The 24,613-nt window shown below is 46.6% G+C and overlaps 1 protein-coding gene across 1 annotated transcript in view; it reads left to right on the top strand.

The window, feature by feature from the left end:
* The window catches only part of PSD3 (pleckstrin and Sec7 domain containing 3), a 500,681-nt gene that overhangs the window by 449,819 nt on the left and 26,249 nt on the right, over window positions 1–24,613 (top strand). Inside the window, 3 exon segments of the mRNA XM_070364266.1 lie at window positions 5,335–5,492; window positions 8,255–8,399; window positions 21,257–21,400. Of these exon segments, the coding sequence (XP_070220367.1) occupies window positions 5,335–5,492; window positions 8,255–8,399; window positions 21,257–21,400 (447 nt within the window).

Raw genomic sequence — 24,613 nt, 5'->3', positions numbered from 1 at the left:
TTTTGTGACCCCATGGACATGTCCATGCTCTTCTATCCAAGGGATTTCCCAGGCAAGAATACCATAGTGTGTTGCCATTTTTTTCTCCAAGGAATCTTCCTGACTCAGGGGTTGAAACTGCATCTCCTGCATTGCAGGCAGATTCTTAACCTCTGAGCCACTTAAGAAGCCCTTTCAAAGGGGTACTCGTGGTTAACTGTCTGCTCTGACTCTCTTCCAGTTCAGTTGTCTGATCATTAACAGATGGATCCTAACTTCCTGGTTCACTCACCAGATTTGTCCTAGAAATGTCCTGTGTGTCCCTGAAGTCAGACTGAGAAAGCATCCCAGGCGCTTCCAGTCCCACCAGGCCTGTGAGTGCCCCCTCCTCGTGTCCCACGCATACAGGCCCAGTCCTCTGCTAGGGCCCATGTGTCCTCATCGGCACAGTGTGGAGACAGCGCAGTGTCTGCCGTGACCGGACAAGCTAGTGTGAATGAATGTCATCCTTTGACTTTAAGTTGCTTATTTCCTAATTCTCCTTGCAGAAGTAGAAGACATTTTCCTGACTTTAAAATCACTTATCTAACATGAGAAAATTAGTTGAAATGATCCTTGAAGCTCCTTTCAGTCTTAACATTCTATGAAGAAGTGACTTTCAGATATCTGATTATTTGAGTTATGGGCTAAAACACACCTTCATCTGATTTCCCGTTACGCCTTCCTCCAAGATCTGTGGGAACACAATGTGCCCCCTGGTAAAAGAAAAATGAAGCTGAATAACTTTTAGAATGACATCTACCCAGAAATACACCAAATTTTTTAAAAAGATAATCATCAAATTATGAAAAATGTTTTTAGCGCCTTTTTAAAAATCAAGAATTAATACACAGCTTAGGATCCAGTTTAACTACTGACGTTTTTATGAAATCCTCATAGGCTCTCAAGAATGTCTTCACTTCTCTCACAACTATATTCTCTCAGTGGAAATCAAGACTATTTCAACTTTATTTTATTGTTTTAATGAGGTAGAGCACTTGTGCCTTGTACTCTGTAAACTGGAATCTGAGCATTTTTAAATTGACATTGGTGAATATCAGTTGACATTTGGTCACTTTCCAAGCTGGACTTTATACTCACCTGAGGGTGCACATTTTCAGACTTGACGCCAACCTATTGTTTGTACATATGTAGATGATCTTTGCGTTAGTGTGTTATGATCCAACTTCACATGACATTTAATTAACAAGCTTCTTTAAAAAGAGGAGAAAGCTTTTCATTTCATGCTTTAAGTGCATTTTAAATAAACAGCATTGTGAAGTCACATGCTTGGTGCTCATTAGGGTGGTAGAGAGCTCCAGTGAGTCATCCTGGATAAAAGACGTAGATTGCAGTGAACACAGAGGAGAGTAATGTGTTTTTAGGTATCATTTTCACCTTTCATTTGTTTGAGAAAATAGCTAGTAATTATTAGGTGTCATAGAGCATTTTATTTTTTTATAGAAAATTTCTTGATTGAATTTATCTTGCTCTCTTTTCTCATTTAGTTTGCATAGCCAAGAGTCTTAGGTTTGAAATGGTTTGATTACGATAATTTATCCTTTATTTCTTCTTTCCCAATACCATCATTAGACACCATCTTCAACTTTAAGCATTGAAAAATAAAGATGTCAGAATGAGCTCTGCAGAATAAAGTCTCTTCTTTTTATTCAGTTGTCAGCTCTAACTTTTCCAGTCTACCCTGAGTTTTATTTTGTATGGATTTGGAGCTACATTTTCTAGTAGGAATTCAGAATTCCAAACGTGTTTTGTTTGTATTTTGCCCTTTTTTAAAAATGATAAAATGATATTACTATTAACTAAAAGAGTGGAAGCCCATGTTGGACTTAAAATTCCTAGACTTTGGTTTCGTCCAGTTACTATGATATGTCCTAGATCGTATCTTCCCTTTCTGTCCTGTGTAGTATTTTCCTTCCAGTATCAGCTACCCTAGGGTTTAGGAAACTGCCTGAGGATAGAGTCCTCTTCAGAAACCACCGTGCAGGTCTCCCAAGTTGATAATTACTGTTCGCTTCTACTTAGAGCTGTAATAAATGTTCATTTTAAAACTCTTAGCACTTTTAGAGTATTCCAGTAACATCATCCTTTAAGCTTGAAGAATGAGGTCAGAGAGCATATGCCCCAGGAATAAGTATAGTTGCTCCAAAGGCCAAGTCTCCCAGTGCTAATGGCTAAGGGTTGGTCTCTTTTCCTATTCATCCACAGCAGTATGTCAGGCATTGTGATATAGATAGGACCTACACTGGTAAGAGCAGAGTTTAACCCTGAACACCACAAATCTGAGCTGCACAGGTTCAATTGTTGGCGGATTTTTCAGCTGTGAGCACTGCATACTGCGTGATTCACGGGAGATTGAATTTGCTAACCCGGAACTGTGGGCACAGAGGAGCGGAAGATGGGAAGAACTGCGTAAACGGGAGGCAGATAAGTCTTGTGTGGATTTTCAGCTCCCCCTGCCACGCGACGTTCCAGGGTTGCGGGCAGTTGTGGTCGTTCCAGGGGGCACCTCCAGGACGAGAAGGGACAAAGGCCAATGGCAGAACTGACGCCTGGTGGACGGGCAGACGAGGAGGGGCCGGAGCTGTGGTCAGAGTGGAGAAGAGGCGCCAGAGAGAAGTGGGAGGGGAAGCCGTGGAGAATTTCAGCAGAATTGCTGACTTCCTTGGTTGCTGTGAGATGAAAACTAAAGAATCTGTAGAACTTTGCGGTCGGGAGGTCATTTCTGACCTTTGCTAAAGCAGATTCAGTGAAGGGTAGAAATGCACTCCAGGCTCCAGTAGGTTAAAGGGCAACTGGAAATTAGTGTAAATAGTTCCTGTGGACTCCTGCCTAGTTGTGTATAAGGAAGAAGAGAGGTGACGGCTAGAGGAGGAAGTGATACTCAGGAGGGACTGTTGTCTTACAAATATAAGAGAGACCCTGAGGGTGTTTATAGGCTGTGGGGAGGAAGCCCGTAGACAACCAAGGATTTAAAATATAGTGGAAAGATAATAACCAGGGAAATAAGATCCTAGGAGGGGTTGGTGGAGGTTGATCTGGAGTACAGGATCAACCCTAAGCACGATTCCTCTGTGTAAGGAGGAAAGACCATAAAGGTGGTTACGAATGTGTTTACAGGGTATGTAAGCAGAAAGTTTGATCCTCACAAGTTTGTCCTTATAAAATACAAGTTCAAGCTGCTGCTACTGCTGCTTCTAAGTCACTTCAGTCGTGTCCGACTCTGTGCGACCCCATAGACGGCAGCCCACCAGGCTCCCCCGTCCCTGGGATTCTCCAGGCAAGAACACTGGAGTGGGTTGCCATTTCCTTCTCCAATGCATGAAAGTGAAAAAATAAAGTGAAGTCACTCAGTCGTGTCCGACTCCTAGCGACCCCATGGATTGCAGCCCACCAGGCCCCTCCATCCATGGGATTTTCCAGGCAAGAGTACTGGAGTGGGGTGCCATTGCCTTCTCCGAAGTTCAAGCTATATGCTACTAAAAATTATTATTGGAAACTATATCAAGTAACATCTAAGTGCTTACTATCCACTTTGAACATTATTTAAAGTTTAAAAAATGGGATCTCATGGAATTTCATCCTACAGCTCTATGAAGAAGATATCACTCCTTCTCAAAGAATATGAACTTAATGAGTGAATTAATTAATCTAAGATCATGGAAACATGGAAGAGATGGGTCCAGCTCCAGGCACCTGCCTGTGCTCTTAACCTCCGCTGGGATGGGACAGGCGTACTGAAGAGAATAGGGGACGCTCGGCAGAATGGAGCAGAGGGGTCACTGTGGACGGGGAAGCCTTGACCATTGGCGCTGGCTGCCGTTACTGTTGACGTCCGTTCTTAATCGCTGAGGCTCAATAGAGTTGTAGCAATCTTAAAGTAGTCATTTTACCATTTAGTATTGTAAACTGTGTAATTTTTATGTTGCAGTTGGTATGTACTGAGTGTCTTAGGTTTCCCCCACTTGGTGTCGGCTATTACCGAGATAAGCCGCTGCTGTTTCTTTCTGACTCAGTTTGAACTAACGGCAAGAGTACCCCTGAAAAGCGTGGTTTGTGCTGGGGCTGCAGGGAAGGGAGGAAGAGATATGAGTGTATAATTATTTTTTTGAAAATTTGTAAAATGAAACTGTGATAAATGAAACTGTGATAACAGAATAGACTGTATCTTCCTTTTACTACTAAAAGGCTTTTGCTACTAATTAGAAGGTGAGGAGTATGTCTTTATAAAAGAAGTGCAAGTTTATAGCATCATGTTTGATATTATAAAATATGGGAAGAGGAGAGAGGAACTTATTAGTAAAAAATATCTCCTATAACAGTTGTAATGTCTACTACACTTACATTGGTTTTCAGGTCTTTTTTATTCTTATGGACCCACAGAAATGACCAGATATAATAATAATAATAGTACAATAATAATATCACATTTTTCAACTAGTTGGGATTTTTTTTTAGTTATGTTTAGGTGGAAGCTACACAAAAGAACCTTTGTAAATTCTATGAATTGTGTCTGGATAATGCTCAAAGATAAAATTGCATCTATCCATGATACCCTCCTTTTTAATATAATTTTACTCATTTTTCAAATTTATGATAATAGAGCTAATCTTTCTCCTGACTTAAGATTAAGCTGATTTTTCCTCTTTTCTTTCAAGTACAGCTGGAGAAATTATTTCATTTTACTGTTCATTTTTTTCTTCATATTATTAGCCTCAAAAGAAAGTAGCAGGAAAATGTGGAGTCTTTAGAGCAGACACAGTGGCCTGGTTTTCACCGGCAGTTCACTTCTGCTGATGGGTGTCCGTTTGTTTCTGAAACCAAATCGCCCTATGAGACCTTGCTTCATTTCAAACCACTGTAAAACGTGTATGATAGCTATTTCATCTTTGACCTTCCTTAGCTCTTTAATTACCCACTCCAGTGTTCTTGCCTGGAGAATCCCAGGGACGGGGGAGCCTGGTGGGCTGCCGTCTATGGAGTCGCACAGAGTCGGCCACAACTGAAGCGACTTAGCAGCAGCAGCAGCAGCAGCTCTTTAATTATTATATATCAGCTTTTGCAAAAGTGTGCCTTTGATAAATGTGTATTTTCTCATTCTGAGAATACTTTTCAAAGAAAAGGATGTTTAGTGACATTTATAAAGTAGCACGGAGTTGTTTTTACCCGCCATTCACTTCAGTTTTTTCATGCACCTTCGTGGATTTTCCAAACTTTTTCTTGCAGTTAATAGGTTTTAAAAAGAGAAGAGAAGATGAAGTCTGAACATGTCTGTGCTTTCTTCGTATCTGCCTACAGGACGAATATAAGCCAGAGAAGGCCCTGTCGGAGGAGGACCTGAAAAACGCCGTGAGCGTGCACCACGCGCTGGCCTCCCAGGCCACCGACTACGAGAAGAAGCCCAACGTGCTCAAGCTGAAGACAGCTGATTGGAGGGTCTTGCTTTTTCAAGCCCAGTAGGTTTCATTCGTTGGTTTGGTTTGGATTTTTAGTTTGCAGAGCACCACTTTCAGAGAAGGCAATGGCACCCCACTCCAGTACTCTTGCCTGGAAAATCCCATGGATGGAGGAGCCAGGTGGGCTGCAGTCCATGGGGTTGCTAAGAGTCAGACACGACTGAGCGACTTCACTTTCACTTTTCACTTTCATGCATTGGAGAAGGAAACGGCAACCCACTCCAGAGTTCTTGCCTGGAGAATCCCAGGGATGGGGCAGCCTGGTGGTCTGCCATCTATGGGGTTGCACAGAGTCGGACACGACTGAAGTGACTTAGCAGTTAGTAGAGCACCACTTTACACCAAGAAAGAGAATCGGGATCTACAGGGCACACTTGCTGAGTCAGTCATTAACTGGCTACAATAGAGAGACAACGATCTAAGGAAACTAGACTGATGGAAACCCTGGGGCACGCTTTCTGTTTCCTTGGAGTCGCCCTGTGACCCTCTGTCAGCCCCTGACCAGCTCTGGATGTAACATCCTCATAAAGGAAACCAGGGCTTTAGTGCAAGTCCTGTCACGCAGTGAGTGCCGCAGATCGGGACTCAGATGACCGACCGCTGCCTGAGTCTTTGTCGTGCCCACAGTTTAACCTCTGTGAACCTCAGCTTGTCCCTAGCACACGTGTCACAGGGTTCTGGTGAGAAGCAAAGGAGATCAGGTGTGCAAAGAGCCTCGACACAGTGCCTGGCACACAGAGGCTGTGCAGGAAGTGTGGATTTCACTTCCTTCTCTCTCTCCTCTCTCCTTCTGAGCTCTAAGAGTCTGTGATTAAACTAGAAGGGAAAGATAAAATCATACTGTGGGCATGGAAGCAGGGTGGATTGCCTATGTAATAAGGAGTCTGTGACAGCCTTCAGATGAGGGATGGAACACTCCATGTGGAGAATTCTGGGTTTATGAAGTGAGAAACTTGGGATTTGGGGCAACTGAGCCTCTAGAACAGGCAGTCTAGTCGCACACGTCGCATCGGTGTCCGTGGCAGGCACTGCTAATTATTCACGGCGTGCCTTTTACAGCCTGAGCTTGGCTTCAGAACCACTGTCAACCCAGCCCTGCCAGGTGACTGCATTTGGCACTGGCATGACATTTGGCATCGAGATAGTAAATATGGGTCTCTGCGTGCTTGTTGATGAAAACAGCGGAAGATGAGAAAGGGGAATGAGAACAAGAGCAGGTTCTCTGGCGATCTGTGGATGCTGAGCTTGCAAAGGTGTAAAAGTGCTGACATCCGGTGAGGAGGAGGTTGTAAGGAAACCCAAGTTACACAGGATATTTTTAGTGTGGGAGTAAGACAGTTAACACCCAAGGGAACCACAGCCAGATGCATAATTACGGCTATTAGTCATAAAGTCCTTCAAATTATTCTGTTCCCCAGCATTATTGTTTTTAAATGTCTAAAAGTGCCGGATATGATAACTCAGGAGATCTGATTACTCCAAATATAACTGATGCAGAATTGAGTCCAGTGAAAGAGAGGCGTGGGGCACGGTGAGGGAGACCCCTGGTGTGCTGTCCGCTCAGCGTGATCGCTTTCAGGGGGATCGTGCAGAAAGGGGTTTTTAGATGGGCTGACGTTTTGTCCGTCTTTGTGTCGACTGTGCAGCCGGCGGGCATCTCACCTAGCTCGGATCTGTTTCCTCCATTCCTTTACGAGTTCACAAGCCTTGTCCGCGCCGCACTCTGCTAACGTGGCCTACAAGTTCACAGTGTGACACTGACCTCAGGAGATTTCCACATCCTCTCAGGGGGATATTTTTTGTCCTGTCGAGGTGCACCTCACATACTTCTAAGTTCACAGTGACGTTCAGTAAATTTGCAGAATCGTGGCACCCTGTCCAGCTGTAGAACACTTCCATCACCCTACAGAGACTGAGCCCCTGTGCCGTTCTCACCCCTAGCCCGGACACCACTGGTCTCCTCTTTGTATGCCCTTTTCTGGAGTTTCCATATACCCGCAGGCGTCGAGTATGTGGGCTTTTCTGTTGCTCCGCGTAAAGGTGTGGGGTCGTCCACACTGAGGCCTGTCTCGGCTCTCCACGCCTCTGCTGCTGGGTGGTGATGCTCTGTAAGGATACAGACTTCACTGTGTCCATTCCTTCACCAGTTGATGGACATTTAGAGTGTTTCTCCTTTTTGACACTTATAAATAATGCTCCTGTGAATATGCACATACAAATCTCTTAGTGCCTATATGTTTTTATTTCCCTTGAGTAAATATATACCTAGGAGTAGAATTGCTGATAAATTTATAGTTAATTTTGTTAAAAAACTGTCCAAATTACTTTCCAAAGTGGGTGTATATACCTCTTTATATTCCCTCTATCAGTTTATCACTCAGTTGCATTTTAAAATCAAATTATGTGATTAGAAGAGATGAGTTAATTTGTAAATTAGTTTCTGACTAGCCTAGTATCAGCATAACGAGAAAGCAGAGGGTTTAATGAATACTTTCTATGGAGTGATTCTGCTTTGTTTCCTCTGTATCCTCGGGCGGTAGTCACAGTCTTACTCCTTGATGATCATGGGTTCCAGGGCCTTTCGTTGCCATGGTGAATGCTGTTGAAAATGTTCCTCTCCAGTGAAGTTTTGCAAGGGATTAATTCGTCCCAAGAAGAGTGAATGATTTTATATGTCATTTTAGATCAGTGGTGAGAAATGGGCAGGCTGCCGTGCATGCAGGTGTGGAAATACCCTGACATAATATGCCTGTGTCTCCTAGGAGCCCGGAGGAAATGCAGGGGTGGATAAACAAGATTAACTGTGTCGCGGCTGTGTTTTCGGCACCGCCGTTTCCAGCAGCCATTGGGTCTCAGAAGAAGTTTAGTCGCCCGCTGCTGCCTGCCACCACGACAAAATTGTCTCAGGTAAAGGCATTTTGATCTTTACACCTTGTCATTTCACACTTTGTAAAGTGGTCTTACATTTGTATTCAAATAATGCCCCATATTCTGGGGGCAAGGATGAGACCTCGCCCTGGAGGGCCTTGTTGTCAAGAGGGCAGACGCAGTGTGCCTGGGGCCTCTACACTTCGCATGGGAAGCAGACACGGCGGACTCGAGATGGGGTGGATGCACACTTTGAATTTGTTTCTAAAGTTAGTTTACTACTCAGTTATACCAGCCTCACTTTTATTTTTGTTTTTTGTTTTGTTTTTCCCAACAGTTCATATTTTTTAAACACCTGGCTAAGGATAGATGTCCTGCCTTGGAAACCAGCTTTTTATTCACTCATTGATTTAACTTTTCATTTTACTGAGCTTTTCCTAAATTCCAGACTGTGTGTGATGCTGGAAGCATTCCCAGGGACCCACTGCTCACAGTGCAGCGAGGCAGGGCCTTCCCCACCCTTGGGAGGATCTGAGTGGACCTTGGTGGTTTTCCCAGAGAATGCAGACAGAGCACACAAGAACTCTCTTCGGAGGTGTTCACTTGAGCTGCTCTCCTTTTTATCAGGTCGATGTTTTTGAAGGTCACATTTTATGGCGCTCCTTTCCTGCTTACAACTCTGTTCTAAGGACACTGCATACAAGCCATGTCTACCAGTTTTAAACCTGTCTGCAGGGCCACTATTTCCACCGACTTGTTAAGGATTTTGGAAGCTGCTTTGACGTCTTTGTGAATTTCTTATCGGTGCAATAATAGAGAGAGTTGCATCTGGCTGTGATCAACCAGGTCTTGATATTAACTAGCTCCTCCACACACCCGACATCATAGTTATCAACAGAGCATTTATTAATAAGAGCGTATCATGTGCCTATTGTACCTCAGAGACTATTTTTGGCTCTGGAAATAGAAAGGCAAGTGAAACCCAGGCAGTCTCAGGGATCCAACTGGCAGATACAAACAAGCAAGTAATTGCAACAGTTTGATCAGAGGCACATGTAGGATAAGTCCAGAGGACCTTGCGGGCTCCAGACAGGGCCTGGCCTTGGGGGTGAGGGAGACACTCACAGGATGGGCGGCAGGACGGGTGTGGGAAAGGGGGCCGCCCCGCAGAGTGAGGCCAAGAGGGAGAGGGGGCAGCGCAGGTGTGGGAGCCGCGCTGCGTCATCAGGCGCGACTCGAGCGCCCAGTGTCGTGAGAGGCGGGACGCATTCCTCTGTGGAGCTGTGTGTGTGTGTGCACGCGCGCTAAGGTGCTTCAGTTGTGCGTCTGACTCTGCAACCCCATGGACTGTATCCCGCCAGGCTCCTCTGTCCATGGGATTCTCCAGGCAAGAATACTGGAGTGGGTGGCCACGCCCTCCTCCAGGGGATCTTCCTGACCCAGGGATCAAACCCCCGCCTTTTTTTTTTAATTAATTAATTTATTTTAATTGGACGATAATTACAGTATTGTAGTGGGTTTTGCCACACACTCACATGAATCAGCCACGGGTGTCCATGTGTTCCCCGTCCTGAAGCCCCTTCCACCTCCCTCCCCACCCCATCGTCATCCCAGTGCACCAGCCCTGAGCGCCCTGTCTCATGCATCGAACCTGGACTGGCGATCTGTTTCACATATGGTAATATACATATTTCAATGCTATTCTCTCAAATCATCCCACCCTTCCCTTTTCCCAGAGTCCAAAGTCTGTTCTTTACATCTGTGTCTTTTGCTGTCTCGCATATAGGGTCATTGTTACCATCTTTCTAAATTCCATGTATATGCGTTAGTATACTGTGTTGGTGTTTTTCTTTCTGACTTCCTTCACTCAGTATAAACCCCCACCTCTTGCGTCTCCTGCACTGCAGGCAGACTCTTTTACCTGCTGAGCCACCAGGGAAGCCTCTGCAGCTGGTGCCAAGCAAAGGCCAAATGATGAAAGGTCACGAGGAGGATTTGGGATGCCTCACCATCCCCAGCATCCTTAGGAAAGTAGTGTAAGTAGGGAATTAATGTGATCAAATCAGTGCTTCAAATTTTCTTCTTTTTACAATAGGAAGGAAGTATCAGAGGTGGAAACTAATATAAGAAAAAGGTGTTTTCAATAGAAAGAGGAAAAATGAGTTAGTGAAAGAGGAGATGGACGGAGTAGGAGGGTTTGGGACCTCCGGATGGTCCCGTTAGCTCCATGAAGTGAGGAATCGGGCTGTCCTTAGGCGTGGGCTCTGGGCACTGTGGTGTCCCCTCTGGCTTTGGGTTCCCCCTCATCTCCTGCTTCCCTCTTGATGCTTCTTTCCAGAGTCTTTTGCTATGTCCTTTCTCTCTTTGTACCTCCAGATGTTGCAAGGAGTGCTCAGAAGCAGAGCCGAACAGACACTTGAGGAACAATAGTTTTTAAGTTAGTCAAGAAAAACACAGGGGAAATGTTAAGGTACAAACAGGACAAAAACGATCTCCAGTGAAGTGGCAGGAGGTGACTGGCCGCTGCGGCGAGAGCAGCATCAGGGGCGCCGGCTGGAGCGCACGGTGGGCGCCCTCGGGGATGAAGGCAGTGAGGACGTGGAGGAGGGGCGTGTGGGGGTCCCGCCCAAGTGCGTAGAGGCAGGCTGGTGCAGAGAGCAGAGGAGATGTGGTTTCAGGAGACGTTCTTTCGTTTCTGTAAGTTCATCGTTATTATTGATGTGGTTTGGTTGATGCTCCCCACGTAAGCTCTAATTCATGGACTAACTACCAAAAAAAACTGTTAGGAACAGGAAGGACCAAACAGCTCACTTTACAAGGCACAATGGCGTTTAACTTTCAAGGATAATAAGTGTCCTAAGAGAAAAGGAAGGCTTTACTGCTTATTGGCCAGACTTCTACATCCACCCAGCTAAAATACGAGCTTTCAAACCAAGTGCATTTCCCCACTTTAATTTTGGGTACTTAACATAAACAGTAAGCCACATTATACGAGGTTCAGTTCAGTTCAGTCTCTTAGTCGTGTCTGACTCTTTCTGACCCCATGGACTGCAGCATACCAGGCCTCCCTGTCCATCACCAACTCCTGGAGTTTACTCACACTCATGTCTGTTGAGTGGGTGATGCCATCCAACCATCTCATCCTCTGTTATCCTCTTCTCTTCCCACCTTCAATCTTTCCCAGCATCAGGGTCTTTTCAAATGAGTTAGTTCTTCGCATCAAGTGGCCAAAGTATTGGAGTTTCAGCTTCAGCATCAGTCCTTCCAATGAATATTCAGGACTGATATCCTTTAGGATTGAGTGGTTGGATCTTCTTGCAGTCCAAGGGATTCTCAAGAATCTTTTGCAACACCGGAGTTCAAAAGCATCGATTCTTTGGTGCTCAGTTTTCTTTATATTATTATATTACACAAGGTTAGAGGAGAGACAAACAGTTGAACAACTTGAGGCAAAAATACTTTCAAAGCTTGAGTTTTATTTTATTAATTTCACTAGGAGTTTTCCAGTTGGTATTTTTCAATAGATTGGTCTTTCTCGCCATTACTCCTGTAAAAGATCTGGGGTAAAAGGTGATCTGAAGTTAAAGAGGAACATTAGTAACTTTAGAACAACATGTGAGCTTTTCCTTGCTCTTTTCTCACTGTGGAACCTACATTTCTATTTATTTTCTACTTGGAAAATGTGAGTGAGTAATTGAAAGTAGCTCAGTCATATCTGACTTTTTGCGACCCCATGGGTACCTGTTCCCTTCTCCAGGGGATCTTCCCAACCCAGAGATCCAACCTAGGTCCCCCACATTGCAGGTGGATTCTTTACGCTGTGAGCCACCAGGGGAAAGTATGCTTCTGTCCTATTTGTGTGTGGGCTGTACATTGGTAGGGCTTCCCAGGTGGCTCTAGTGGTAAAGAACCCACCTGGCAGTGCAGGAGACACAAGAGCCACGGATTCATTCCCTGGGTCAGGAAGATTCCCTGGAGGAAGGCATGGCAGCCCACTCCAGTATTCTTGCCTGGAGAATCCCATGGACAGAGGAGCCTGGTGGGCTACAGTCCACGGGGTCGCAGAGGATCAGACAAGACTACAGTGACTACATGTGTACATTCATTGGTTAGTCACTTATATGTGAAAATGAGTGTGTTTATTCATTTGTGTATTTTTACCACAAGACCCCACCACCTTTGTCATGGCAGTCTCTTATTTTAAACAAATGCCCTACATTGGAATTTAAAATGAAATGCATAACATTTTTTATATTTTTCCTCATTTTGAACACAGAAGTGTAAAAAAATACATATGTAATGTGATCAAAATGGTGAGTTCACAATTTTAAACAAGCAAGTAGTGACCAGCAAGAAGCATCCTCTGTGTCACATAAGATGACCAAACCCTTTCAGGAATTTAATTTCTTTGTTAAAAAAAAAAAAAAAGAATACAATGATGCCACCCCCACCCCCCACCCCCAGACAGGTGAGTCACTGAGACTTTGTGGGCCTCAGTTTTCCTTCTGGAAAATGAGGAGATTGTCTAGACTGTTTTTTAAGATTCTTTCTATCACTAGCTCTGTACATTTTTTGCCCAGGTCATCATGTTTGTTTACCACCTATGGAGAATGTGCCTTGCCCTTGAGAGTAATCGGAGAATTAGAAGCAAATATGTGGAAGCCAGCTCGTGATCAAGAGCAGATTAGAGAAGGGGAGGGTGCTGGTGTGCAGACCGTCTGCTCCAGATGTCTGGGCACCTTCCGCTTTGCTGAGTCACAGTCACCCTCCTCGAACCCGGGAGGCATGTCTGGATGCCCCCCAGGCCTCCCCGCATTCAGGGCGAGGCTTCCCCTTCACCCCGGGCAGGTTCTCGGCCTCGGCCCTGCCAACCTGGGCCCTGAGCCCTGCGTCGTTGTGGGTCGTAGGGTGCTGAGCGGTGTTCGCAGCCTCTGCCCACTCAGTGCCAGTATCACCCCACTTTGTGACAACCAGGACTGGCTCCGGGCACTGCCCGGCGCCCCTCGGGGCCACAGCCCCCACCGTCTGCAGCCACCGCTCTGGCCCGGCCATCTTTCCCTCCTGCACAGCCTGCTGCCCCTCCCCGGCATGCCAGACCACTTGGGTAATTTCAGTCTACAAAATAGACATATTACCAGGGTGAGAGAAAAAAGTTAACCAGTATTAGGAAAAAACGAAATATTCAATTAGAAGATTGGTGCTTTTAAAGACACTGTTCATCACCCTGTCATTTGCAAGCTTCTCTTTAATTTTATTCTTGTCTCCTCTCCAAAGCATATTAGCCACTGCTCCTGAAATCGATGACTGTCAGTGTGGCAGGGTTCTCTGCGAGCAGCTCTGCTGTGTGGGAGGAGTCGCCTTCTCGTAGTTGCTTTTGCGGCCGTGTTGCCAGAGCACATTTCTCTTCCTGTCGCAGGTGGAGAGACTGGTGTGAAAATCTTTTAAGTTTTGCTTCTCCTTCCATGTAGCACTCCAGACTTAGGACTTCGTGGCTGGCCATCTATAGGATCTTTCGGGCCTCCTTTTCTACTCATCAGGTAGTCATTTTCAAACATTAATGCACATAATTTACCAGGGGACTTACCTAAAATGCACCTTTCTCATCTCCGCCCACTCCTCCATCCATCAGGTCTCAGCCAGGGTCCCCAGGAATGTATGTGTTTCTAAGACCCACCCTGTGCCCAGCCACCTGCCCTGCAGATCAGAGACCCCACCCTGCAACGTACCTGGCTCCCTCCCGCGCATCCCCTGGAGACCACGCCTCCTGCAGGGGTGGTCTCCCCCACTGCCTTGTCCTGTTTCCCTCTTTGACTCCCAGCCATGGTCCCGTTAGAGGCTGACTCTGGATGCCCACCGAGTGCTCCCTGTGGAGGGCCAGGCCTTGTGTTAGCATGGATCACAGACAGGAGAGTGCTGTGTTTGCTTCCAGCCTCGTGTTATCCATCCCATGGTTTGACCGCGGGGCAGCCGTGCCAAGGCCCGGGAGAGGGGGCGGCGTTGGTTCACAGACTGGCCCTGCGTGAGGACGGCCAGGGGAGGCCAGAGACAGGGGCAGCCACTGCGGGCTGCTCGAGGCGGGTTTAATGCGCACGGGAGCTTACTGATGAGTCTGGAGTAGCTGAGAGACAAGCCAACCCTGCACCTGCCCCCAGGATCTTGAAGTTTATGAGGAGCCTTGACTGGATTCAGTCATTGGTCCAGATGGTCCCAGCACCACCTGCTGTCTCAAGGCCACAACCTGGGGCAGCTCCTAGCATGGGGAAGGCAAGAAGGCACATCCCGAGGTCGGGGGCTGGGTGAGGAGCCTCCGATGGCCCAGCGCCAGCTCCAGGGTCACCGGCTGACCCACCCGTCCTCTTGGTGACCTCCTGCATGGCGGTCATGAGGAGCGGAGACTCCCGATGATGGCATCCTTTTCCGGGCATGTCCCTCGCTGGCCAGAGCCCCGCCTGCCCACCCACTCAGGGTCACATGCTCAGTCCAGCCACTCCTTCTTCCTAAACATCTTTCTACCATACCCATGTCCCTCAGCCAGACTCTGGTCACCTTGACCTCTGGTGTCCTGATTTTTTGGATCCTTTGCCTTGTCAGTACTAAATATTTGAGTAGGTATCCTTCAATATATGTATTGAATCTTTTTAATAAAATGTCTTACATGTCCTACTATCAATATAACATAAGAAATGCTGAACGTCATTAGTCATTAGGGGAATACAAATCAGAATCACAAGATACCATTAGGATGGCTATACATTTTTTAATTTTTTATGAAAAGTAATGTAGTGGTGAGGTTATGGAGAAATTGCAACTCTCACATATTGCTGCTAGGAATGTAAACACTTTGGTGGTTTACCAAATGATTAAATATAGACATGTTTTAACAGCAGTTTCACTCCTACTTTGATAACAGGAGAATGCAAACATGCACTCACATAAAAACTTACACAACTGTTCACGGCAGTATTGTTCATAACAACCTGAGGTGGACATGGGCACCGGCTGCTGCTTGGATGAATGAGATGTTACCTAGCCACACACGGGGCTTGATTCAGCCATTAAAGAATGCAGCGCTGACACCCCAGTGTGGACGAGCCTTGGGAACCGTGCTACGTGAAAAGCCAGCCACAAAAGAGCATATCATGTGATTCCATTCCAAAAGGTTCCTTTTAGGGGAACTAAAATGTCATAAAATTAAATGCAATGGTTTCACAGCCCTGGGAATATATTTAAGAGCTCTAAATTGTACATTTCACATGGGAGCTTTGTATAGTAAAGTGTGAATTATGCCTCAATGCTGATTTAAAAAATTTCTCCCCAGCGGGTCACCTTGCCTGGGGTGCACACACCCCGCTTTGGAGAGCTCTGGCAGCCTGTTCCTAGAACTGGTTGAGGTCCCTCTTGTCCAACTCTTGTTTCTCTTCAATCCATCCTGCACAGTGCTGGCTAAAATAGGATTCCTTCGGTGTCATGTAACCAAAACTGGCTCACTATTAGCAACAAAACACAGTCTAGACTCCTTGGCGTGAACTTGGACTACAGTGTTCCACACCTTTTCAGAATAGACAGCTTTCATATTCATTTCTTAGAGAGCTGTATGTAACATATGGGTGGGCTTCCTTTGTGGCTCAGTAGTAAAGAATCCTCCTGCCAGGAGATGCAGGTTTGATCCCTGGGTCAGGAAGATCCCCTGGAGTAGGAGATGGCAGCCCATTCCAGTGTTCTTGCCTGGAAATGCCATGGTTAGAGGAGCCTGGCTAGCTACAGTCCATTGGGTTGCAGAGTCTGATACAACTTAAGGACTAAAACAACAACAATGTAACGTATACCAAGTGCTCAATCAGACAACTAGGTTATTATGCTGAAGCTCAGCAAACACTCCTTCAGGTCTTTAAAGGGTCTTAAAAGTGAAACAATGAAACAGTCTTCCTGGTGGGGCTTTCAGCAATTGTCCCTTTGGACCGCTGCTTTGAAGGCAGGTGTTCTTTAGTCTAAATTCCTGCAGCTCAGGTTTGATGAAGCTGCAGCGTTTAGCAATTTGAATCGTTAATTGCCGGCAGATTCCTAGAAATGTCATTATCTCCTAAATCATGTCTACTTTAAAACAGCACAAGCAAACAGTCTGAGGTCTCCCTCTCTACCTTCCCCCTTAAAAAAAAAAAAAGAGTCCATTTATTCAGCTCGTTTCCTAAGGGGACCAAATGTCAGGTGGCTTGTGAGGTGTGTGGACATTATAAAAAGAGCTAAGACTCATCTTCAGCTCCCAGGTGCTGGATGTTGGTTAAGTGACTTCTACAAGCCAGAACCATGACTCTTGCTCTCCCCCCGCCCAGCACCATACTAGACCCCCAGGAGCTGAGAGAAGGGGAAATGACCTCTCTCTGCCTTCAGAGAGCTTGTAATCAGTAAGGAAGATAAAATTTACAGAGGTTCGGGTATGTTTTGTTAATAAGCATGTGGTGTGGACATTTAAGGCTTCTCCAGTGGTTCAGTGGTAGAGAATCCGCCTGCAGTGCAGGACCCATAGGAGACACGGGTTCGATTCCTGGGTCAGGAAGATCCCCTGGAGGAGGGCATGGTGACCCACTGCAGTATTCTTGCCTGGAGAATCTCCATGGACAGAGGAGCCTGGTGGGTCACAGTCCGTGGGGTCACAAAGAGTTGGACACGACTGAAGGGACTTAGCACGCGCACACACATGGACATTTAAGTGCTATAGATAGAGAAGCGGAAGAGGCTGTGACATCTGGGGATTCTGGCTCTGAATGGAACTGGAGAAAGGATCTGGGTTAACACCTGGGTGTCTGGGAGCCGCGGGAGAGAAGGCAGATGAGGACGGATGAGTTTACTGACAGCCTTGACAGCTGAGGTCAGCGCTGGTCCAGGAGGGAGCAGACGGTTTTGAAGCTCGTGTTTTCAGCAGCTCTTTGGGTTTTAAACAGTTGTCTAGAGGCTCAGAGTTGGGAGAATGGGGCTGCTGCTCCTCTGCCTTTACCCCTGGGGCCTCCAGCAAGAACTTGATCTTTTTGGATCTCCATGGCTTCCAAGAGGAAGAGGTTAGAGGGGTGACGAAGGCCAGGGTCTCTTTCACTATTGAGTTCCTGGGATTGTGTATTCCACAGCGAAAAAAGCACTGAGTACAGTGCAGGAGACACAAGAGATGCAGATTCAATCCCTGAGTCCAGAAGATCCCCTGGAGAAGGGCATGGCAACCCACTGCAGTGTTCTTGCCTGGAGAAACCCATAGACAGAGGAGCCTGGAGGGCTACAGTCCATGGGGTCACAGAGAGACAGGACTGAGCACACGTGCGTGTATGCACACACACACACACACACAAACACACACACACACACAGTGCCTGTCGCCTAGTAGGTGTGCAGGTGGACAGCTGTGTCCACCTCAAGCTTCCCTCCCCTCTCTGAGCCTTGTGCTTGATATAAAAGCATGCGGAGCTGACTTGTGCCTGGCTGGCAGCAGAACCGTCCAGCTGAGCCTCGAAGGGGAGGCTTTGGCCCTATCTCAGCCCTGGACTCACTGCGAGGTCATGAGCAGCTAGGTTACCTGTGCCCATCACCTCATCAGCTAAGACGTCTCTTCGTGAGATTAGAGTTTGGTATTTTAAAGGAAAATATGAAATTTTCTTCAAAGTCAAACTATAAGTAGGAAAAAATTCAATATTAAGTGACATCATTTGAAACTTGCCTTTTGGATAAAATTTCATTGTATGTGTGATCAAAAGTACTACCAATGTACGTCTGTTGACAGATAGCAGTAGTTTTTCCTGCATCCTTTGTTTAATGCTGATATTTAAGTTGTGACTTCCTAATGTGAAACCGTTTCAGCGGGTGCCTGCCATTTGCTGTCTGTTCCTTTTCGTTGAACTTTGGTGCGTTTCTGCCTTCTGTGAGAACCCTTTCATCAGTGTTGTCCCATGAGAGTGGCCTGCCCGCTCCCCTAATGGATTGCGAGAGCAAAGATAAAAGGGAAGAAAACAGGGAGGTTCCTGGTGGTCCATCTTCCCTGTGGATATTACAGGTATAACCGTCCGTGTGAGGCTGGGAACACGCTGCATCTTGGGCTGTTGCCTTCCTGCTTCTCTGTTTTTACATCTGTTTTTATCAGGAAAATCCTTCTGTTGTGGGATTCTAACCTTGGGGTAATTTGCAGTCTGTACCTATCTATGCCCATAAGAGCCACTTGGAATTTTTATTTCATTAGTCAAAATAAATTTAAGGAGTATAATTTTCTTTTCTGCCTTTCCCTTGACTTTAATGATCTTGACATTTTTAAAGATTACAAGCCATTTATTTTATAGAAAATCTCTTAACATGGATTTGACTGATATTTCCTCATGATTCTATCCAGGTTTTGCATCATTGGCACGAGGTGATTTTAAAATATCGTTATTTTGAGATTATTTCCTTGATTCTTCATGAAGTCAGTGAAGTTGGAATAAAGCACTGCACATTGAATTTTGACATTTATTTGACTGTGAATAAATTATACACTGGCTTCCCTTGTAGCTCAGTCAGTAAAGAATCTGCCTGCAATACCAGAGACTGGGTTTGATTCCTGGGTTGGGAAGACCCCCCCAGAGTAGGAAATGGCAACCCATGGCAAACCAGTATTCTTGCCTGGAGAATCCCATGGACAGCGGAGCCATGGGGTCACAAAGAGTCAGACTCGACTTAGCAATTAAACCACCACCACCACCCAAACTATACACTATAAGCTATAAACTACAAATCACTATACTTTACACATCTGGACTCAATAGAAAAATGGGTCCAGTATTTCAGCAGCCAGATCACAGAAGAGGAAGTCCTGTAAACATATGAAAGTGTTTGTCCTTACTTGCAATCAGGAAAATGTAAATTGAAATCATTTTATACCCATGAAATTAGTAACAATTTGCAAATTTGATATCACGTCAAGTTTTGGCAAGGGTGTAGAACAGTGGGAATCTGCAAGCCTACTGTGGAAATGTAAGCTGGTGGAAACACTTGAAAAACAGTTTACCATTATATTAAAGATGTGTCAGAGAAGGCAATGGCACCCCACTCCAGTCCTCTTGCCTGGAAAATCCCATGGATGGAAGAGCCTGGTAGGCTGCAGTCCATGGGGTCGCTAAGAGTCGGACACGACTGAGCGACTTCACTTTCACTTTTCTCTTTTATGCATTGGAGAAGGAAATGGCAACCCACTCCAGTATTCTTGCCTGGAGAATCCCAGGGACATCGGGGCCTGGTGGGCTGCTGTCTATGGGGTTGCACAGAGTCAGACATGACTGAAGCAACTTAGCTTAAAGATGTGCATGTTCTAAAACCCAGAAACTTCACCTCTTGGTGACCACAGATTTCAGAGACATTGTTGATTTGGTTTCAGACCATTGCAATAAAATAAATATCTCAATAAAGCAAGTCACACACTTTTTTGGTTTCTCAGTGCATATAATGGTCATGCTCATACTATACCCCAGCCCATTAAGTGTGTAAGAGCATTGTGTCCAGAAAAACAATGGATCTACCTTAATGAAGCAATGTTTTATTGCTCAGTATTAACCATCATTGTCCGAGCCTTCCATGAAGCTGTAGTGGTATCAGCAAGGATCAGTGATCTCAGACCACTGTAACAAAGTAATTATGATGAACAGGTTTGAAATATTTTGAGTGATGCCAAATGTGGCACAGAGACCCAAAGTGAGCAGTGTTAGAAAAATGGTATCAGTAGACCTGCTCCACACAGGGTTTCCACAAACCTTCAGTTTGAAAAAAAAACACATTATCTGCAAAGTTCAATAAAGCGAGATGTGCCTGCATGCTATAGGAACACCTTGCTCATAAGTCACTGGGCAACATTTATAAGGATGTAGCATCATTTATAACAGCCCATAGCAACCAGAGAACAAGTTAAATGTGCCTCAGTAAATTTGTAGTTGAGCGACATCAGAACCTCTACTATTTGGGAGGGGAAAGCATAGGTTACTACAGTTTTTAGAATAACAGCCTTCAGAAAATTATTCTTGAAAGCATTGGTTGTCTCAAAAAGGAAAGTATTTGGGTAGGCCTTCACCCATAGTGACAGGACGGCCCTGCTGAGGCCCTGGCATGGAGGAGTCTGATCCTGCGGCCCTTAGCACGGGTGCTGCATGCTACTCCTGTTGCAGTCTCTCTCAGGAGACCAGGGGCCTGGCTGGGGAGGCTGGCCTTGGCCCTGGGTACCGTTTTTCAACGTGAGAAATGAAGTGTTTCCTGCCCTGTCAGTAAACAAGGATGTCACAGTCATCAGCCCTCCAAAGAGAGCCTAAGGATACTCGGGAAAGAGAAGAGTGCCTGAGATCTAACAGCTGCCATCTAACAGCCATCAGACTGCAGCCACTCCCTACGGGGAGCCCAGGGTTAGCTCAGGATGTGAAAAACACAGAATCCTGGCCTAGGATAGCTGAGATGCAATGAAAGAAATGTCAGTGGGCAGAGACTCTCACATCTTCCCATACCTAGAAAAGTGCTAAATTCCTTAACTTGGGATATCTGGTTTCCTCCAACAGTAGTCTTTTGACTGTAAGACTACTTGTCCTTTGTTGCAAAACTTGTGTATGACCTGACTCCTCCCCTCACCTCCTCGGAGCAGTTCTCTCAGGGTCCTTTGAGATGCTGTCTCCTGGGCTTGGAGTCCTAAAAATTCCCACCGAATGGAACATAACTCTCAACTTTTAGGTTGTGACTGTCTTTTTCAGTGGACAGAAGGTGCACGTGGACCCTGCTGAGAAAGCTGGTGGAACGTGGCACAGAGGCACGTTGGATGAATGAAAGTCACTCATCATGAGGGGTCTTTTAAAACTGCAACTGTTTACTGATTCCGTTTTCTGGATGCTCAATGGCTTCATGCTCCCCTGCAGGAGGAGCAGCTGAAATCTCACGAGAGCAAGCTGAGGCAGATCACCACGGAGCTGGCGGAGCACCGCTCCTACCCGCCGGACAAGAAGGTTAAGGCCAAGGAGGTGGACGAGTACAAGCTCAAAGACCACTATCTGGAGTTTGAGGTGTGTTGAACCTAAATGTCACAATGCTTGTCACCTGAGCTATCTCACAGTGTTTCCAGGAGGCAGGTTGTTTTATAGCTACCGTATCTGTGGGCAACACACCTTGACCGTCCCTCTCCCGGAGCTCCGGGCGGGGTCTCGGTCACGGTGGCCCCTCCTGTTCATGGTTCTATTTAAGCATCAAAGAATAACTGTCAGTTTTTATGCTTAAAAAGCAAATCGCCTGCTGGTTGGAATAGCGTGTGCTGGCTGTGAGACAAAAAAAAAAAACAACAACAACAGTCGATGGACATGCCGGGGTGGGCAGCCGCTTTCTCTATTTCTGCATCTCTTCCAGCAGAGTCTGAGTCAGAAAAAGTACCGCGGAGGAAACGAGCTGCGGGGTGCCGTGGCGCGTCTTCCGTGCGCGCTCTGGCTGCTAGGCAACAGAGGCAGCTCTCCTCTGCCGCTCCCGCCCTTCACACGGAGGCTGGGAAACCAAGTCGTGGCACATCCAGTACCCAGCACGTGTGGCCACTAAACGGAATGGGGAGGATCCGTACAGTCTGGAAAGATGGAAAATCTAAAAGCGAGTTGAAAGCACCGTGTTACCAACCTGCCTGCCCATGCAGGAGACGTAAGAGACGCAGTTTCAATCTCTGAGTCGGGGAGATCCCCTGGAAGAGGGCGTGGCAACCCACTCCAGTATTCTTGCCTGGAGAACCCCATGGACAGATGAGCCTGGCGGGCTGCAGTCCATAGGGTGGCAAAGACATGACTGAAGTGACTTAGCATGTACGCACCTTCAGCTACATTTTCTCCCCGGTGAGTGTCAAGGTTATGTTTTAACTGTGACTACCCCATCAGCTGCCACTTGAAGACACTGAAAGGATCCTTGATTTTAAGTACATGGGCTTAGTCCAAAATAAAGAACAGTTATCTTTTAATTTTTACATAACTTTTTTTCTGCGGAGTGTGTTGAATCTGTCTTTAGCTCTTCTTTTGCTTTGTAGATCTGGTCTATTCATCTTCATCTTCTTTCCCATCTTACAATCATGCTTCTTCCTTGGGCTTGAAACACAGCATCATCTGAGCGCCCTCGCCCTGACCCACCGCCCCAGACCTACTCAGACACCAGCGCCCAGCACTGCTGCCTCTCCTGCCCTCTCTCAGCCTTGCCTTTCGGCCCCCTCTGCCCAGGGCCCAGGGTTTTCACCTCTCCTGAACCCAGCGGCGCTTCTGTCTTCAGCCCATCCTACCCATCCTGGCAGTTTCCTAAGGCATGCTTCTGTCAACAGCTGCCCTTGGTTTTCCCCTTCACCTCCCCCAACAATTTACCTTCAAATAAAGTCCAGTCCTTAATCTGAGAGTATCTGGGTTCCTTCTGTCTGTCCACAACACAGGTCTTCCCACCACGACCGCCATGAGATCAGCCATCTTTCTGCTACTTTGCCCTCCAGACTTGCTATTATGCCTTTGTTCATCTACTGTGAAAAGAAAAAAGGAAAGTGAGCTGCTCAGTCGTGTCCTTCTCTTTGAGACCCCATGAACTGTAGCCCGCCAGGCTCCTCTGTCTATGGGATTCTCCAGACCAGAATACTGGCGTGGGTTGCCATTTCCTTCTGCAGGGGGTCTTCCGGACCCAGGGCCTGAACCCGTCTCCTGCGCTGCAGGCAGACCCTTTACCTTTTGACCACCAGGTGCTTTGCTCTGCCCCAGCTGCCCTCCCCTCCTTTCATTTCTGAGAGTCCTGTTCGTCTTTCAGGGTGCACCCCAGACCCCTCCTGTGAAAAGCCTGCTCTCAGCCTGCCGGTCCCCGTCCTGCTCGGGGGCTCCTGTTGAGGTGGCTTCAGGGTCTTTGCATCTGTGGCCAGTCCCACAGCGTCTGCCTCCCGAGACTGTGAGCCCTCGAGAGCAGGGGCCTCGGGTCCTCTTCACATCTCTGCCCTGTGCTCGCTCGATGAATTGGACAGGGTTTCATGGAAGCTTTTAAAAGTCTTAGATTTTGGAGTTATAAAATGTGGCATTTGGTGCCGTGAAGATCCATGTACCAGTTTTCTTCATGGTTAAGCAAGTCCTTGCTCTGTTCAGATGAAGAAAAATCTTCTTTTTATTAAAGATGAAAGCTTATTAGCTAAAACTTTGGAAGCCTTCCCAGCCAAAGACTTCTTGAAAAAATACTTTTTAAAAAACAAATTTACTAAGCGGCTCATCTTTGTCCGCACCTGTTCATTCTTGGGAAATGGGAGTCCTCAGAAATCTATCACAATTCTTCACACGTCTGGAGTGGCTTTCAGCTGCCAGTCTGTTGGTTTCACACATGCTGATTAATTTCCCAGCTCCTCAGGCCCCTGCTGCCAGCCCGCAACACCTCGCTCTGAGCCCTTGGCTCTAAGGCTGCGAGTCTGCACCCAGGAGGCCGGGGTTGCCGCAGGACCAAAGAAGGGTCGCCCTGCTAGATGCCCCCCTGCTTTGAACCTCCTCTTGGAGCCCCTTTTCCAAAAATGTAACCCAGCCAAAGCCAGCATTTCCATTTCCTGACATGAGCTTTAGACGAGCCTTTGTGGGGGTACGTCTTGCTTTCATCAAATCGTAATATCAAGGAGTGTGAAGGTTGCGTTCCAGGACTTTGGCTCGTGAACATCTTCCCATATGGTAACACGTCGGGTGTGTTGGAGTGTCTGTCGAGCCTCACTGACCTGTGTACCAGAAAGGCGGATGGTCCCCTCGCTTCTTAGAGGTTATCTAAAAAGGGTTTTGTGAAATAGTCTCTTTTTTTTTAAGTGAACCATTACTTTTCAGTAACTGGAAGTTGAAGTAGTGTATCTCGTGGGGTCCACTCTGCTGTTAGAATAACTAACTCTCCACTTTTCAGCCATTAGGCTTTGTCTTGTGCACGTACTGCAGTGACGCCCTCAGAGCATCCAGGCTTCCCCCTCAGGCTGCCCTGTTCCCCGGATGGGGGTTCTGAGCGTGACGGATCATTCCCGCGGGGTAGGGCCAAGGGTGTCTGAACGTCAAGGACCTTCCTGTGTACTTGTTCTTTGTTCTTTCCTCAGCTTCTAGAAGATGGACCGAGTGCTCATACGTATTTGTTGAGTAAATGAATGGATAAAGGCAACATCAGAGGAAAGCTTAGTAGCTCCTCTGAAAACAAAAGTGTCAAACAGACAGCGGTGTCTGCAGTTCCCTGTGACCCCAGACGGGCAGGGACCGGAGGGCATCTTGAGCCCC

The sequence above is a fragment of the Bos mutus genome, chromosome 27, assembly GCF_027580195.1.
Source record: "Bos mutus isolate GX-2022 chromosome 27, NWIPB_WYAK_1.1, whole genome shotgun sequence".
In the NCBI taxonomy this organism is placed as follows: domain Eukaryota; kingdom Metazoa; phylum Chordata; class Mammalia; order Artiodactyla; family Bovidae; genus Bos; species Bos mutus.
Note: the sequence above shows the minus strand (reverse complement) of the source record. Positions and strands in the feature narration are given on the sequence as shown.